This window comes from Pleurodeles waltl, chromosome 7 (genome assembly GCF_031143425.1).
Source record: "Pleurodeles waltl isolate 20211129_DDA chromosome 7, aPleWal1.hap1.20221129, whole genome shotgun sequence".
NCBI lineage: Eukaryota > Metazoa > Chordata > Amphibia > Caudata > Salamandridae > Pleurodeles > Pleurodeles waltl.
Genome location: NC_090446.1, coordinates 196,591,977 through 196,608,644, shown reverse-complemented (window position 1 = coordinate 196,608,644; position 16,668 = coordinate 196,591,977). Strand labels below are relative to the sequence as shown.

General features: G+C 41.5%; 1 protein-coding gene across 1 annotated transcript in view; it reads right to left on the bottom strand.

The window, feature by feature from the left end:
• JPH2 (junctophilin 2) overlaps positions 1–16,306 on the bottom strand; it is a 322,011-nt gene extending 305,705 nt beyond the window's left edge. The window contains exon 1 of the mRNA XM_069243569.1: positions 15,224–16,306. Coding sequence (XP_069099670.1) covers positions 15,224–15,602 — 379 coding nt within the window. The 5' untranslated portion in view covers positions 15,603–16,306. The remainder of the gene's footprint in view (positions 1–15,223) is intronic.
• Between the last annotated feature and the right edge of the window lie 362 nt (positions 16,307–16,668).

Here is a 16,668-nt window from a genome sequence, read left to right as displayed (position 1 = left end):
CACCTTGGCAGAGTGAGAGCACTTGTGAAACTTTCCGTCTTGAAAGCCGGGTGACCTTTAAGAGGCTGAAAACAAATCAGAAACTCTGTGGCTCGTAGCCACCACCCCACTTGTTACATTCTGACTGCATTTTATAGAAGTATCGTTGATGTGATAGGCCCATGTGATCCCACAACTTTGCAACCTGGATCAAGCAAGATTTGTTCTTAGATGTCTCCTGGCATCAAATATGCCCATTTGACTCATTGAAGAAATAGACTACTGCTATTACACAAAGCCTACAATGGATTTCTTAATTCTGCGCATTAAAACGTATTTTGACAAAGCCAAAACGATGTTTCCCCCAGTCTACCAGAAGGATAAGGTCTTTGTAGCACAGAGTAATTACTTGATTGCTTATTATCCATTAATCCATAGGATCAGTGAGGAGAAGGAAGGACTTTTGTCACTCTCATACTTGTTGTGCCCCATCTTGTTGGTATCTCCTACTACTCTAATTCAAAAACAGCTGAAGTTTAGAGAAATCTCAAATCAGTGTAAAAAGTTAAGCTTTACACACATGACGTTGCTTTGTTTTTTAGCCAAGTGCAAATTCTATTGATAGAGATTTCGATTTGTTTGTGAATGTTTCAAGGTTATTTGGGAACGTTATTCACAGGATCTAAGGCAGAAGTTAGTGTGTGTCATGCTGAAAGCAATATATTTCCAATGGAACAACATGGTTGTGGCCTCATTGTACCCTTGTGTGTTTTTTGGGGCCCGGGTTTTGCTCAAAGTGAACTTAATTTAGTTAAAATGATCACATTACCCAGTACCTGTTAGTCTTTTCATGTTTTACTCCAAAAGCACTGCATACAAAACGGAATCAAATGGTGACCTCCTTTATATGGGTGATTATAACCCCGTGTGTGACACATACAAACTTTTGATCAACTTTGGCGGATTGGAGTGTACATCGTCATATTTTGAGGATTAAAGTTTGGCCCTGGATCCCAGGTTCTACAACATTTGGTAGTCCTGGGAGTAATAGACTATGGGCCTGATTACGACCTTGGCGGATGGGATACTCCGTCACAAACATGACTGATATCCCATCCGCCATATTAAAAGTTCCTATATATCCTATGGAATTTGTAAAACGGCGGGTGGGATATCAGTCACGTTTGTGACGCAGTATCCGATCCTCTAAGCGCGTAATCAGGTCCTACATTTTATGCATTTCTGATGGCAATGACTGGGGTGTAGGACATTGTTGTTTTTTCTGACAAAATCTAAAGATGCCCAACAATGTAAGCAGGCCTGACACTTAGCAGTTCATGACACCTGGCAGGCATGCGGGTTGCGGTTAAAGAGACTTCATCCTTTGCAGGAGCTTGATGACTCTCCTTTAAAGAAATCTGCATCTTCCCCAATCACTGACTGATTGTCCTTTAAAATTAAGCGATAAAGAGATTAGGGAGCTTCCAAAAGTAATAGGGCCTTAAAAGTTATACCTTTTTCGCAATCAAAGCTCATTTTTGTTTTTCTTTCTAGGAGACTTTTTTTTAAAATGTTATTTCTGCTGAGTGCAATCTTGCAATGTGTGCTGCTTCATAACTTCATGATTGTTTTAAAACACTTCATAACATATGCAAAGTTCCACTCTTGCATTATTTAAAACAAACGAGGATTGACTTTATTGGACCTTCACTGCAGTGGATGACAGATCCTGTTGCAGGTGAGAGGGAGACTATCACTCACCTGCAGCAGAACCCTATTATATATTGCATTAGTAATATTTTAGACTCATGCGTAGGAGTTTAGTTCAGTGTGGGGTGTATTAAGGAAATTACATTTTTGAGCTTACATTTTAAAGTTTTGAAGCAGGGGCCCATCTTCAGATGAGGTGAAGGTTGCACCAGTAATGGGGTAGAAAAATTAAAAGGCTTGTTTTTTTTAATATGCTCTATTGAGTTTTTCAGTTACTAAGGTTCATTAGCAGTAGGGGTGGGTGTAACTCGTGTAATTCTGTGTAGCCTAATCACATGGAATTACCTAAGAATTCCACAAGATTATGCGAGAAGTGTAATTCTGCATTTATTGCTATTTCTGAGGCAAAAAATGCCCCCTTGAGTTTAAAAGAGACACAAGAATGTATTTTTGCACAAAAAGTATTGCTAAATGCAGCAGAGCATTCTCAGAAATTGGGTTTTTGGTTGGCAGAGGTATGCAGCGGTTGTGTGTGTGATGCACTGATCCGGTCCCTGCAGCGGCAGTGATGTGTCAATCCTTATCTTGCAGCAGGTGACTCTTTGATTCCGATTGGCACAAACACAGTGGTGCATAGGTTCTGGAAGTTGCAGTCACTTACAAGGGCCCTGGACTGGGATGGCACTACATGGCAGTGCAGGACTTTCAGCAAGTAAACTCAAGGTTATGTTTGTAGATGGAAGGGAAGTCTTTGATGTCCCTGAAACTTCCAAATAGGTGGCAAGTCAGCAAGCCCTTGGAGTCAATTTGGTTCTGGGATGGAGAGAAGCAGGTCCAGTTCTTTCCACTTCCAGGCAGGTGGACAGCAGGCAGCTGGTCAGCTCAGCAAAGCTGAAGTCCAGCAGAGTAGCAGCTCAGCAGTCTTTTTTCCTGGCAGAGTATCCACAGGTCCAGACATGTTCTGAGTTGGAGGTGCCAGAGGTCTAGTACTTATATCAAATTGTGCCTTTAAAGTGCACCAAGGCCTCCCTACCTGCCCTGGCTCCCGACACACTACAGGGGAGTGTGGGGCTCTGTGGCAGACACTTCCCTTTCAAGTTTCTCGTCCTCTCCCATCAGTATGTTGATGGCTTATCAGTCACACCTATGCTCCCTTTGTGTGTGGCTGTCTAGAGGGAATGCACAATCTCAGCTGTAACCCCACAGTAAACTTGTATTGGAGACAAGCAGTAGCACCAAATGGCTAAAGTAAGAAAATGCTACCTTTCTAAAAGTGGCATTTTCAGGGCTGCAATTTACAATACAACTTCACCATAAGTTGTGATTTTGAATTGTGAGTTCAGAGACACCAAACTTGATAAACGGATCTCTTCCAGATCGGAAATTACACTTATAGGATGTAATAACGTAATCCTAAAGTTATACTATGGAAGATATAGGCCTTGCAGTAGTGAAAAACAAATGTGGGAGTTTTTCACTACCAGGGCATCAAAACCTAAAAAGTACGTGTCATGCCTTTTAACTACATGGCACACTGCCGTGTGACTTATATGTATAAAAAAAGAAGGTTTAGGCCTGGCAAGAGGTTTTACTTGCCAAGTAGACATGGCAGTTTAAACTGCACAGACAGGCTCTACAATGGCAGGACAAAGACTTGGTTATGGGACTACTTAAGTGGGAGGCACAATCAGTGCTGCATGATCATTATTAGCATTTCATTTACAGGTTGTGGGCACATGTAGCACACTTTACTAGGGACTTATAAGTAAATTAAATATGCCAATTGGGTATGAGCCAATGTTACCATGTTTTAGGGGAGAGAGCATAAACATTTTAGCACTTTAGATGTCAGTGGTAAAGTGCACAGAGCCCTAAAGCCAGCAAAACCAAGGTTAGAAACAAAAAAGGGAGGCAGCAAAAGGTTGGGGGGCATCCTAAGGCTGTCAGGTCTAACAAACATGATTAGCAAATGCAGGGTAGGATTTTTCTCCATCTTACTCCCAGCTTTTAGTTCAATTTTCACCACACAAAATACACTTTTGTGTTCAAAATGGGCACCAGGGTGTATTTTGAGTGAAGAAAGAGCAGCAGAACATGACCGCACGTGCTAAATTTGCTCTCACTGTAGGATTTTTCACCTAAAATGAAAAATGGGATAGTTTTTGGAAAATTCTGCAACAAAAAGTGAAGCACAATTACAGAAATTAATCTGGAATAATTGAAACTCTGCCCATGCCTAATTAGCATATTAGAGTACATAATATTTAGATGCATGTGCTCACACATGCCAAAAGAAAATAGAAAGCTTAAATAAGTCACATAAAGGGCATGTACATACATTCTGCATGCTCAAAGCATCCAATTCAGGTGAAAATAGAAGGCCTGCTTTTCTTGATTTTTCATCTTTTTTGTTTTTGGGATATCAAAAATAATTTTGTTGGCACTGCAGGATAGACAAGAGAGCCCAGCATGAGAGTTATCAGCTATGTAAGCAGGTTTGTGAGTGTGTAGAACTTTGTAGGAGATGGGGAGAAGGGAGTCACAGAAAAGGTCAGGAGTGTGGGGTTAATGTGATCAAGTGCTTGCTCACAGGAGGTAAAGAGAGCTGCTACTTGTACAGCAATCTTAAGAGCGAAGAGTTTGTTGTCATTGAGACCAGTGAGGAGGGTGTAACCTCCATCAAGATGAGAAAGACCATGCAGGTTTGGCCCAACAGCCTAATAAGATATTGCCAACTAAAGATTAAGGGTCTGATTTTCAGTTTAGCGGACTAATTACTCAACCACAAATGTGATAGATATCTCATCCGCTATATTAACATTTCCATAGGATACAATGGGATTGTGATACGGCAGACCGGATATCCGTTACATTTCTGATGGAAAAACACCATCCTCCAAACTCTAATTCAGACCCTAAGTCAGTCAACATGTGTACTTTACCTTGTTCATGGAAAGGGGATAGTTATTTCACTCCATGTTTATTTTAAACCTAAATTGTCAACCCAGATAGAAGATATGTTGTATGTAAAGTGGTAGGATTTACTGGGGCAGCATGGAATGTATAAATAGTCTTGACCGGCACTGCATTCAATGATAAGATGGAAACCCAAAGGTATGAATGCTGTTTTATATATAAAAAAAGAGGACAAGAAAATTGAGGACTAGTGCTGATGAGGTATTAGTGATATATAGAACTGACTTTTTAAGAAATCCAAACAATGCCTTTAAAGCTCTCTAGCAGGCACATCATTATTAAAATTATCTCATAATATACAAATTAAGTTTCACGGCTTATGTCGTGCTTTTTCATTTTAATCAGTGGTGGCACTTAAAGCCTATTATATCAGTGTTCTTTTTTTAATATGTGTGAAGTATCAAATATAGAAAGCAAGAATAAGATAAAAACGATAACTGGCATTTCTGTGTGTTTCGGAGAAATGAATATCCCTAGCGTTAGCATGATTAGCTGAATAAAATGTCACCTCATAGTCCTACAAGTTTATTTAATTGTGTCACAGGCTACTTTTTGAGCCGATTCACACAGCTTTCTTCTAAGAGTGCCTTAAAGTGTAAATTACTCCTGCATTTGAAAATCTGATTTGCAAAGCAGTGTCTTGAGTAATTGTGTCTCACACCATGTTTAGGTGGTATTTAGTCAAGAGTTTTAGGTACTAAAATAAGCTTTCTGATGGGCCCATTCACTTTTTTCTCTTGAATGTACGTCTTGCTCCTGAAAATTCTCAACAGTCACACGCGAGTCTGGGATACGGCACAAGGGGTTAGTTTTATAATGATTTTGGCATGATCAGATGATAATGGGATTTATATTTTGGCGGGCAGGAAATCCATCACCACTCTGACTGGTAACCCCTCAGCCAAACTCTAAATCAGGCCCTAAGTCTTGAATTCTAGATTTGGAAGGATTAGTCAGTCTCCCTTAATGTGGTTGGAAAATTGTTAATTATAAGATGGCACACCACACCTAAGTTTTAAAAAAGGCTTATTTTTAAAAAGTACATCATCGGTGTTGTTGCAGCTGAACTGTTAAAAGCATATCTGTGGCTAATGCATGAGTAGCCTTCAAGTATAACTGGCATTTGTCCCGCAACAAAGACCTGAAATTATAAATAGTTCCACAAAAGCTAATACTCTTGTTGAGTGTAAAAAATGCTGCTCAAATTAAACAAAATGGTCTACAATTCAGTTCTCCGTTTCTTGACTGAACCAAAGTGGCTTTGTAAATCACGCAGGGAGTGAAAGGGCCATATAGTGTGTGTCAGTTTTAAACACATACCAGTTGGAAAGCTTAAGGATATTTAAGTCCATATTTATGGAAAGTTAGCGTTGCCTTAGCGTCCTTTATTTTGGATGCTAAAGCAGCGCTAACTTAACTCCATATTTATATTTTGACGCTAGACCTGTCTAGCATCAAAATACTGGAGTTAGCTAAATTTTTAGGAAGTGCCAACCACCTTGAATCTCATTGCGACAATGAGATGCAAGGTAGGCATTCTCTTCCTAAAAGTGAAGCTAGCCCCCAGTGCCAAATTTAACTCCTGATGCAGAAACACACACAACTAGGAAGCGGACCTAAATAACGGCGCTAAGCCCGATTATTTCCATGGGGAAACACCATGGAATGGGCACATATTTGCCCTCCCTAACCCCAGCATCACCACCACCCACACCACAGGGACACCACTGGAGGGGGAAGCCCACCACACGTAACTGTATGTGTGTGGTGTGCTACTGGGGGCCCCTTACATGGATCCCCCTGGCTGGTACTGGGTATGTTGGGCATGTCCTGGGGACACTGCTCCTCTGTGGTGGGCATTGGGGTTGTGGTAATGACTCCTGTCTATAATTAGACCGAAGTCATCTTTTGGCAGCTTTTGCGTCAAAAAATTATGCTAGGCTGATTAGCGGCAGATATTTTGACGTTAATCGCTAACCATTCTTTAGCGCCATTGTGCGCCATTCCTTAAATACAGCGCACGGAGGGCAATAGGAAGTGGCATTAGCTCACTTTACGAAAAATGACACCCAGCTGCACTAGCGCAGATGTGTGTAATTTTTCTTAAATATGGGCCTAAATGTCTGGAGTTGTATACCTATTTCCGTTTCACCAAGTTCTCTGCAGAAATGTGATAGTAATGCTCATATGCTACGATCACACTCAAGAGAGTAGCCAGGAAAATAACATACCCCCACTTTGAGTCCTATGACATTAAATAAGAGAGAAAAGTGAGCAATCGCTAATTTTCCTCTGAAAACCAGTGAGAATTGTTCGCACAAGAAAACTTTGCAAAAAAGTGCACAATAATGCATCCTCTTCAATTCTTTTATTCTTTTTCTGTTCCCTTCCTTTCTTCTTTTCAAGCTCTTCCTTCTCTCCTTCAGGATCCTTCTTCTTTTTTTGTATTACTTCCACTTGTTAATTCGTTCTCTTCTTTCCTTTCATTGTCCTTCCTTCTGTCTCCCATTTCTGCTGTCTGTTATTTTACTCTGTTTTCCTGCCGCCCTCATTTCTTTCCCTCCTTCCATTGTTCATTTGATTTATTTGTTCCTTCCATGTTTTCTTCTTGCTGCCCTTTTTCCAGTCTTCATTTGATATCTTCCTTCCTTTTTATCTCTTTACCTATTTCAAAAAAAAATGGTGCCTTTTTACATTCTCCTTTCTTCCTATCTTTTTCCCCCAATTTGCATTCTATTCTGCTTCCTTCCTCCATATTCCATGTGCCTCTCACTTACTTTTTATGACCATTTACATAATATCTCTTTCTGTCTCTCATCGTTTTCCGCTGCTATGACACCCTTTGGTCTCCATCCCACGGCTTCGTGATTTTAATTGTTGAAGCACTGTGAGACACAGATCAAAATTATGATGGGCCATAAAACAATTTATTCTACTCCATCAGCACCCCCGCTTAAGCTGATAAAGCGGTGCATCACCACGCCCTTGATCACACTCTTCAGTTGCCCCTTATTAAGCACATTAGTCCATTCCGCAAATTATGTGTGTGTGAAGTGTAAAGGTTTTTCCTACACAAATTGTATTTAATTTATCAATCTTCTTGAACATAACCAAGTTCATAAAACTTTTTAAAAAATGAAGAAAAAAACTTTCGCTAAGAGCTGGTGTGCAAGAGACTAGAAGGAAAAAAAAATATTTTCGGAGGACAATTCTCCACCCTATTTGTTTTGGTAAAGGTCGTTCATAAACCTGTTTTTTTAACATCAACACAGACAGCTCAGCAAACTTTGCAAATTGTGAAAAGTTTTTTAAGTTTGATGAGTGTCATTGGTGAAGTCTAAAATGTTGTGCACCCCTAATTTCAATACAGTTTTATTTACCAGATTATGACTGATCAGAAAATAGCAATGAAGCTTGTTGCTGTTTGAGCAGATATACTTTATTTGCTAGCAAAGCCCCATCAGACAAAGAGAGCAAAAAATGTTCATGCATCATTACAAATTAAAAATTGTTCACTTTATGACACCCTACAAAGCTAAGAGCCCATAGGAACCAGGTACACGAAATTATTGGTGGGGCCCAATTCATAATATCCGGTTTGGGGGATGCAAGATGATGAACGTGTGCCGCAAAATGCCTTTCCTCCTTGACATGATGGTCCACTAAAAAGACCCTCAGAGGTCTTCAATTAGGCCCACGGGGGCGGGGGTTTATTTAAATCTAGGGAAGTGCTTATAGTGCTTTGTTTTTAGTGTACAAGGAGCGGCTGTAAGCATGCATGGGCCATCATTGACTCCGTTTGTCATTCATACACTGGCTGGGAGTAGGTGTGAAAGGGCGAGGGTCTCCAACTCGGTCGTAAAGAACCACACTGTGGCTACCTTTACTCTTTAGTAATAGCGCGTATTTGATTACATTTAAAAAAAGGATAATTGAAGATAACTGCAATGTTTAAACATATTTGGCCATATTTAAACAGTGGCAATTTTATCGAATAAAAATATGTTTTTATTCTAGGACTCAATGATTTTTATTTACACTGGGCGCAGCATTCAAAAGCTTGAAGATCACTGGTATAGCTTTGAAATGAGACCACATTATCGAAAGATAACACACTATCGAATGAGGACTGGCCGCTGATTGGTAGCTTCGATTACTTTTTTTTACTTCAGTCTCATATTAGTACTACAATTATATAAAGGCCCCATAGAGGTTTGGAACACATCTACCCCGTTCACTCTCCTCGTAAACACCCACCAGAAGAAATGGTGACACATTGATCAGCCACTGGCGCACTATTATACTTACCAAATGATGATATTCATCTGCAGATAGAGAGTTTAATTGTGTGCAATATTGCTTCCAGCTCAATTGGATAAAAAGTTGCAAACACAAGTGCAACACGTGGTGTCACGCAGTGGTAACCCTTTTGCGAAGGTTAACTGTTCACCAGGTGATGATGGCTGAGCGAACCCTTCAGCCAGACTATTAGCATGTGTCAATGTGTGTTATAAATAGTAAAATAACGCTGAGACAGAATTATTCTGTATAACTTGCTTTCTTTGCCCCGTCACTTAGTCAACGCTGCCACATAATTTGGCCCTTCACTTCTGCATAATTCCAGTGAGCGTGCCTATAGAATATTTATCTAATAATACATACATTTAAACTAAGGGCAGGACAGAGATACACGTAAGGAGTTAGTGTAGTTAATTTAATATCACAGAGCTACGATAATGACCCGTTAATTGACCTTCCATTTGCTTCACCGTATTTAGTGAGTTATTTAGAAAAACCCTGAAGAACAGATGAGACTTAATTCAGAGAGAATACGTTCAAGACCATGAAACACACTAATATTTTCTGTTTGGAAGTTGTGATTCTTTGCTTTAACCTATGCAATAAGAACTAGGGTTCTTGCAGACATTTTTATTTCAGTGACCAAGAAAACACGGTGTCCCGATGTTTCCAACTTCTGTAGCCCAAAGTGGCCCTAAATTGTTCATAGGGACAGGGTGCCCCAACTTAGCGGGGTGGTGCATAAGGAAATATTTTGCTAATTTGTAATCTTCAATGAATCTGGCCTTTGTCCTGCAGACGAGATGCTGGATATATGGATGAATCATGTTTCACCTTACTGCTGCATGGATGTGGACTGCATGCAATACATAAGTTCGAACAGGGGTGTCTCCTTCAAAATGGTGAAGGAAAGTCGCCCCCTGGCTGAGCCACGAGCTAAAAGATAAAGGGGGTTATTACAACTTTGGAGGAGGTGTTAATCCGTCCCAAATGTGACAGATATACCACCAGCCGTATTACGAGTTCCATAGGATATAATGGACTCGTAATACGGCTGGTGGTATATCTGTCACTTTACCGTCACTTTTGGGACGGATTAACACCTCCTCCAAAGTTGTAATAACCCCCAAAATGTTATTTCTTTATTGGTTTATCTTTCAGCTTTTGGCTCAGCAGGCAGCATATGAAGGGAGGGGCGGGCTGGGCCACAGGAGGTGGGAGGGGGGAGGAGGAGAGAGTGCACCTAAGTGCGCATGTGTGTTTGGGCTGCTGTCTTAGGTGGGCTAAACACACATGCCCACTTAGGTTTCTCCAACCTGGCTGTGTTGAACAGCCGGGCTGGAGAAACTGCAGTCCCCAGGGCAGTGTCTGGGCGGCAGACCAAGCTGCTCAGACCAATTCTTGCACTGCTTTCATCCTAAGTTTAGCATGAAAGCAGAACCAGAATTGCTGTGGAGCCTGTGCTGGTATCCCAGTGAATGCTGGGACACCAGAATAAGAAGAGCGAAGTAGCAGGAGGCGGCAGCAACGGGAAGAGGTACGTTTCTTAAATTATCTCTTTATTTCCCCTCCCCCCGCCCGCCCCTTCCCTTGAGATATGCAGCAGTAGACTATTTCATTTAATTTGAAAGGGATGACTGTTAGTCTAATATGGTATGTAGTGAAGCCCTCGGCAAACAGTGCTTGGGTTCAGATGAAAGATTTTAAGGCAAATTGGCATTTTTAGAAAGGATGTTCTATCAGATGTATGTAAACAAAGTTATGCATAACCGTGAGGTAAATCCAAATCCTTTTCTCCAGTTTCACCTGTTCTGGCTTTTTGTAACCTAAGGTACATTCTGAGGTATATGCAGTAGTTAATTTTTTTTCCTTTAGATATATTGGCGTACATAAGGCAGGCTTTAGTTCTGGTGACACCTGGTGTGGCAATGTTTGTTGGCACCCCCCAGTGACCACCTTCGCCTCAGATGTCCACACAACCACCCTCTAACAGTGCCCTCAAGTCTCCATAACGCTCTCTCTCAGATGCATTTAATTAGCTGTATGGTGCCATTCATACTAGTGTAGTGCGTTTTGCATGTGACTGTCATCTCAGTGGGAGAAATGATGGACTAGAATGTGGTGCCTAAGTATTGACAGCAGCTGATATTTTTGCAAGCAAACCATCTTTCATCTGTTGTAGTTTTATTATGATGCCCTAAGTGTAACATGTATGTCCAGATGTGAGGCCAATGCTCATTTTGCTGCACCTCACTAATGAAGCATAACGAGGCTGAAACCTGTTTGGAGTATTTTGAGTTATTTTCGAGGGCATGAGACCTGCATGTTTCGTCTGGACTGCCTCTTTGGGAGTACTGTTGAATAGTACCTTTTGGGGCTGGGGCAACACTGAGTTGCAAATAGTTGGTCCTTGTCTGGAGTGGCACAGTCTGCAAAAACAATGGACTAGAATACAGGCCGAGCAATTGCCACTGGTTGAGATTTTTGAAGGCAGTTCACCCATCACTTTTGGTGATTTTAATATGACACAAAGGGGGTTATTACAACTTTGGAGGAGGTGTTAATCCGTCCCAAAAGTGACGGTAAAGTGACGGATATACCCCCAGCCGTATTACGAGTCCATTATATCCTATGGAACTCGTAATACGGTTGGTGGTATATCCGTCACATTTGGGGCGGATTGACACCTCCTCCAAAGTTTTAATAACCCCCAAAATGTGACAATCCAAGTCGTATCACTGATACAGGCTTGCTTGTGCTCTTGTCAAGTGGAAACGCGACCTGATAGTCTGGAATTGGTTGTTCTGATGGAAGCAGAACCAAGACTAATTTGCATATTGCTGGTCTCCGTTGGGTGTGTCACAGTGAGGAAAAAATAAAGGGCTGGAATGCGGCTCAAGTAATTGCTATTTTCTGGGCCTTTTGCAAGCATTCCATCTATCCTATTTTTTTTGTTTCAATGTGTGTGAATGAAGGGTATGTGAAGGGGTGGGTCTTGTGCTCACTTTGTCATATGATCCATGCTTCACCTCATGCATTTCTGTAGAGCTGAATCTGGAATGTGGTTGCTTGTGTTGCTGTTCAAAGTGAACATGGCTTGGCAATTTGGATGGACTGCCCCAACTGGAGTAGAACCAAGTGTGAATTGCATATTGTTGCTCCCTGTTTGGTGCGGATCGGTGGGCAAAAAATGAAGGACTGGGATGCAGTCTGAGTGATTTGCAGTGGCTGAAACTTTAACAAGTATCCCACCTATCATATTTGCTTGTTTTAATAGCATAGCGGATGTCTGTCATTTGAAAGTGATAGTTGTCACTAGGATAGGAGGGCCACATATGTTTATTTAAAATAGGGCTTTCTTTATCTTCCAGCTGCTCTGATGACTTTCCACCCAGTTTATAGCAGTGTGATAAGCGCTCTCTGAAAATGCCAATTTGCTTGCAATATCTCCATTTGGCGTCAAACAGTGTTCAATGCACCCCCACCCCCCACAGCAATAACCAGAGGCTCCATGAGAACATCTCCTCTCCTTGAAAAGAAAGGGGCCTCGGCGCCCTGGAGGGTCTGTGCCGGAAACAGGTTGGTGTCTGCATTCCAAATAAAGCTGGCCAACATCATTCAGAGTATACATTGCCTCCAGCCCCAGGTACTGCTTTTTGCTGCCTTTGTTTTATCATATTAAGACATTGAAATTTGCAAAGAGTACTTCTGTCATGGGAATATGGGTCAGGAAATAATCGCTGGGCCTGCTTAAATGGACGTGATATGGGACCAACTTTATCATATGGTGACTCTGACAACATTCCTATCATTTGCTAATTTACATCTACTTAAATGGGTATGCCGTGAAGATAAAGTTGCACCTTGGCTGGTGGGATACTTTTTACAAAAACATGGTGGCCTGATTTATTGCCAGACAAATGTTGAGGTCTGGTTTATATCACATGAGGCTGCAGCCGATAAAAGGAGCAGTGCCTTTATGCATTTTGACTCCAGCGATAACGTCCCGCCTTCACTGCGAACCCACACCCATGCAGGATTTTTTCAGTTTTTAGTTCTACAACAACACATATTTTAATCCCACCGGTCACTTGCCTATGTTTGCTAAACAACTAGATACCAGATGGCAAGAACAGCCGTGACAGGAGCGGCCTTCCCTCTAACGGTGGAAGTAAAAACATTGATTTATAGAGTTATATCTCACAATATCCAGTTAAAATATCACCTGCAAAAATATTTCTTCAACAATATCTTCTACCATTGGATTGCAGAGATAAATTTATATCAGGAAGTAAAGATTTACTATAATTAACCCCACACCTACGTACATTGATGATATACTACAAGTTGATACTGTGTGCGTTACATTTTGGAGGTCACTGTTTCGATCTCTATATAATTGACCCACCTCCCATTTATTTCTAACATCCAGCCTCATACTAGATCAGAAAATTAAAATGGCCCCAATTAGTGAACTGAAAAGTTAAAAAGGGCTCAAGTTTGCAAATTGGGCAGTTTTGAACTTGTGAAGTCTCGCTGTATAAGTGCTTTGCAAGGTATGTAAGAAAGACTGCAAGGATGTGAGCTTGCTGCAGCCAACGTTTGTTTTTATACCAGAGAAATCAAAAGTAAAACAGACCCAGCAGACTATAAAATAGGTCTACAGACAGCCAAAAATCCGGCCCACACGCTGACCTGTTACACCAGCTCGTCAGTCACTGACAGCCAGTGCGTTAATGGGCAGGTACTGTCCGGTACGGAGTACCTGCACTTCTTTAATTTGAAAGGGAGAGTATCTGCACTTCTCTGTGCTGTTGCAATACATTTAAAGGGAGAGTACAATCAGTCCTCAGGAGCAAACAGGTACTGTGGCTAGCGAGTACCAGCACTTCTGTGTTTCTATTTGAAGCACTGCTGACTGCCCTATCGGCCACCCCGACAAGAAAACGTAAGTCCTCGCCAGCTCGGAGCTGTGCGTGTATGCTGCACGTCGAAGACGTATGGCCAGACAGGTGCAATTTAAGAAAAAACTGGCAATAAGATCTACACCACGTGTCCGGAGCTGGGCCATTTTTTAGGCAAGTGTAAAATAGAACACACCAGAAGACTCAAGTAGTATAGTTTTTCTTTTGAGGTACAATTATTTTAAGAACGTTTTCTTTTGCTTCGCGTGCTACATACTTCTGACCGCTATAAAACTGTAAGGTTCATATACGAATCTGTCCCCTGGTGGAGACAAGGTACATGTTAAGAGAACTCGCAGGAATGCAAGGGTTACTTTAAGCAGAGTATTTATTCTCCTGGACAGCTGACACACACACATTGCTGAGGGTAAGGCGACACCCCTTATTTTCCAAGTGTAATACACCCCAAGTGATTTCGATTCGTCAGCAATTCCAATAGCTTAATGGACGCTGATTTTATTTTAAGGGAAGTTACAGCTCGACCCAACACATTTGTCAACTTTACAATGTACAACCCTCCTTTTTTTTTTTTACCAGAATATATAAATACAACATGTATTCTATAATCTAAAATTATAGTATGTTTTGCTGGATCAAATGGATTAATGTTTACGATAACTCTAAACAAAAAATCCAAATTTGTGTTTTACAAGTACAGGCTTTATTGAGTGATTAAATCAACTCCTTTAATCTGGTCTCTCGAGCTGCATTTAAAAGTCTCTCATGCTTTCACAACTTACATGAAGTGCATACATTTAAGAGTAAGACTGCAGACATGGCCTTTGCACTCATGCTTTGCACTAAAATTTCCACCATTCTCCTTTATTGCTTCACATCCAGCTTAAAACAAATGAATTACATATGAGCGTTTTTTCTATGGAAGTCCACTAGAAATCTGAGGCCTTTTCCCTATTTGGTCTTCTTCTCAACATAAACATGTGGTGCTGGTAAGTCTACAAAAAAAGTGTGTAGAGAAAAATCTTCTTCTCATACCACTTTAAGTGGGCATTGATATGTCCTGAACATTACGTTACGGACTTTCGGAGGCAGACTATATTCTTGTTGTGAGGACTGAGATTTAGCAACAAGCTCCCACTACACTTTTCCTGCTTATGGTTTAATGCCTCAATAGCTGCCCCAGTACATATAACAACAAATGGCAATTAACCTGGGGTAGAAAACGTCCTTCCACTGAGCTCTGCTTCACTAAAATAAGTTAGAGGCCTATACAATTTACAAAATACAACAAATAATATCACACAATGTCTTCCAATATACAACCTATTGGTCCTTACCTCCATCTGCATATGTCTCAGTGCCATAACCATCTTGAAGTCCGTTATTCCAAGTTCCTTCATATTTTGCACCACTGCTTAGACTCTGCCTTATTCCGTACCGTCCCTTGAAGCCATGGGTCCACTCGCCCTTGTAAACCCAACGCCCTTTGGTTTCGATCCCCAAGCCATGCCGTTTGCCCTGAGACCAATACCCTTCGAAAGTATTGCCACTGGGCCAGGTGTAGATCCCAACCACCTCGAATCCGTAATTCCATGAACCAGAGTACTCCCCTTGGCCCTTCGGGCCCGTGCAGATCCCATGGCCATGAGCTTTGCCCCCTTCCCAGCCACCGCAGTAGGCCCCGCCATCATCAAAATCAAAGCGCCCTCCACTCATTCTACCATCAAATTCCAGCTGCACACGTATTGCCAAGTTGTTCCTTCCGTTGCTTTTGTTTCGGAGTTTTTCAAGGAATATTAAGCCACTGCAGAATTCGAATTAAGCAAAAAAGGTTTGGTAGTAGAAAAAAGTTGTTTAGTGCAATCCCTCGTAATCCAAGTGTCCAACTTCCTTTACACAGGTGAAATGCAGTTTTAAAAAAATCACAGCTTGTAAATTGGTGCAAAAATTACCCCTTGCTGATAACACAGAAATAAACTGGGCAAAGGCAGTGTCCGTCTGATTCACAACTTTTCCTCTCTGTTGGAAATATTTAATTCCCGCAAGTTGCCTCAGTGCCAAAAGCGTGAGAATATGGAAGTAAAAAGAGAATACTTCCACAGTGGAAAAAAAGTCCTTTCGATTTACCAAAAAATAGTTTACTTTTCTAGAAAAGACAACTCTTGTTATATTTTTTTTGTTTTTGTTTTTTGTTGGTGTCTTTTCTATAGGTTCCAGGTGTGCATTACTTAAGTTTCCAGGGCTTCAAGTGACCGAACGGGGAGGATGTACATCATTTGAAGTGATCCTCCTCATAGTACGGCATCATGGCATGGTGTGCTTAGTTCCGGGGAGCCCGCCTTCCCTTCCCAGTCAGGACACCCTCTCTCCGGCAGGCTCTCTGCGTGTGGGAGCGGTGGAAATGTTATAATAGCCCCAACAAGGCTATCAGATCCCCGCTGTTCCAAAAATAAACCCCAATCCTAACACAGGGCTCCGTGGCCTTTTTTTAAAAGAGGAAAAAAAAAAGTCGTCGCCAGGAATACAGAGGAGGGGAGGGCCTGGCCGGTTGGGAAAAAATGAGTGCTTAAAAATAGAGCATGAGCCGGCTGCAGCGTGGGGTTTCTTTTAGTTTTGTGTCAGTTGCGCTGCTTCGAGCTTTCCTTCGGGCCAATAAAAGGCTTATCGCGTGTTGATGGGTCTCTGAGCCTCCGTAGTTGTTTGTCGTGTATGGACGGATGATACATGTAAACAAAATTCTGCCCCTGGTCTCCTGAAATGACACTTGAAAAACACACGCCCC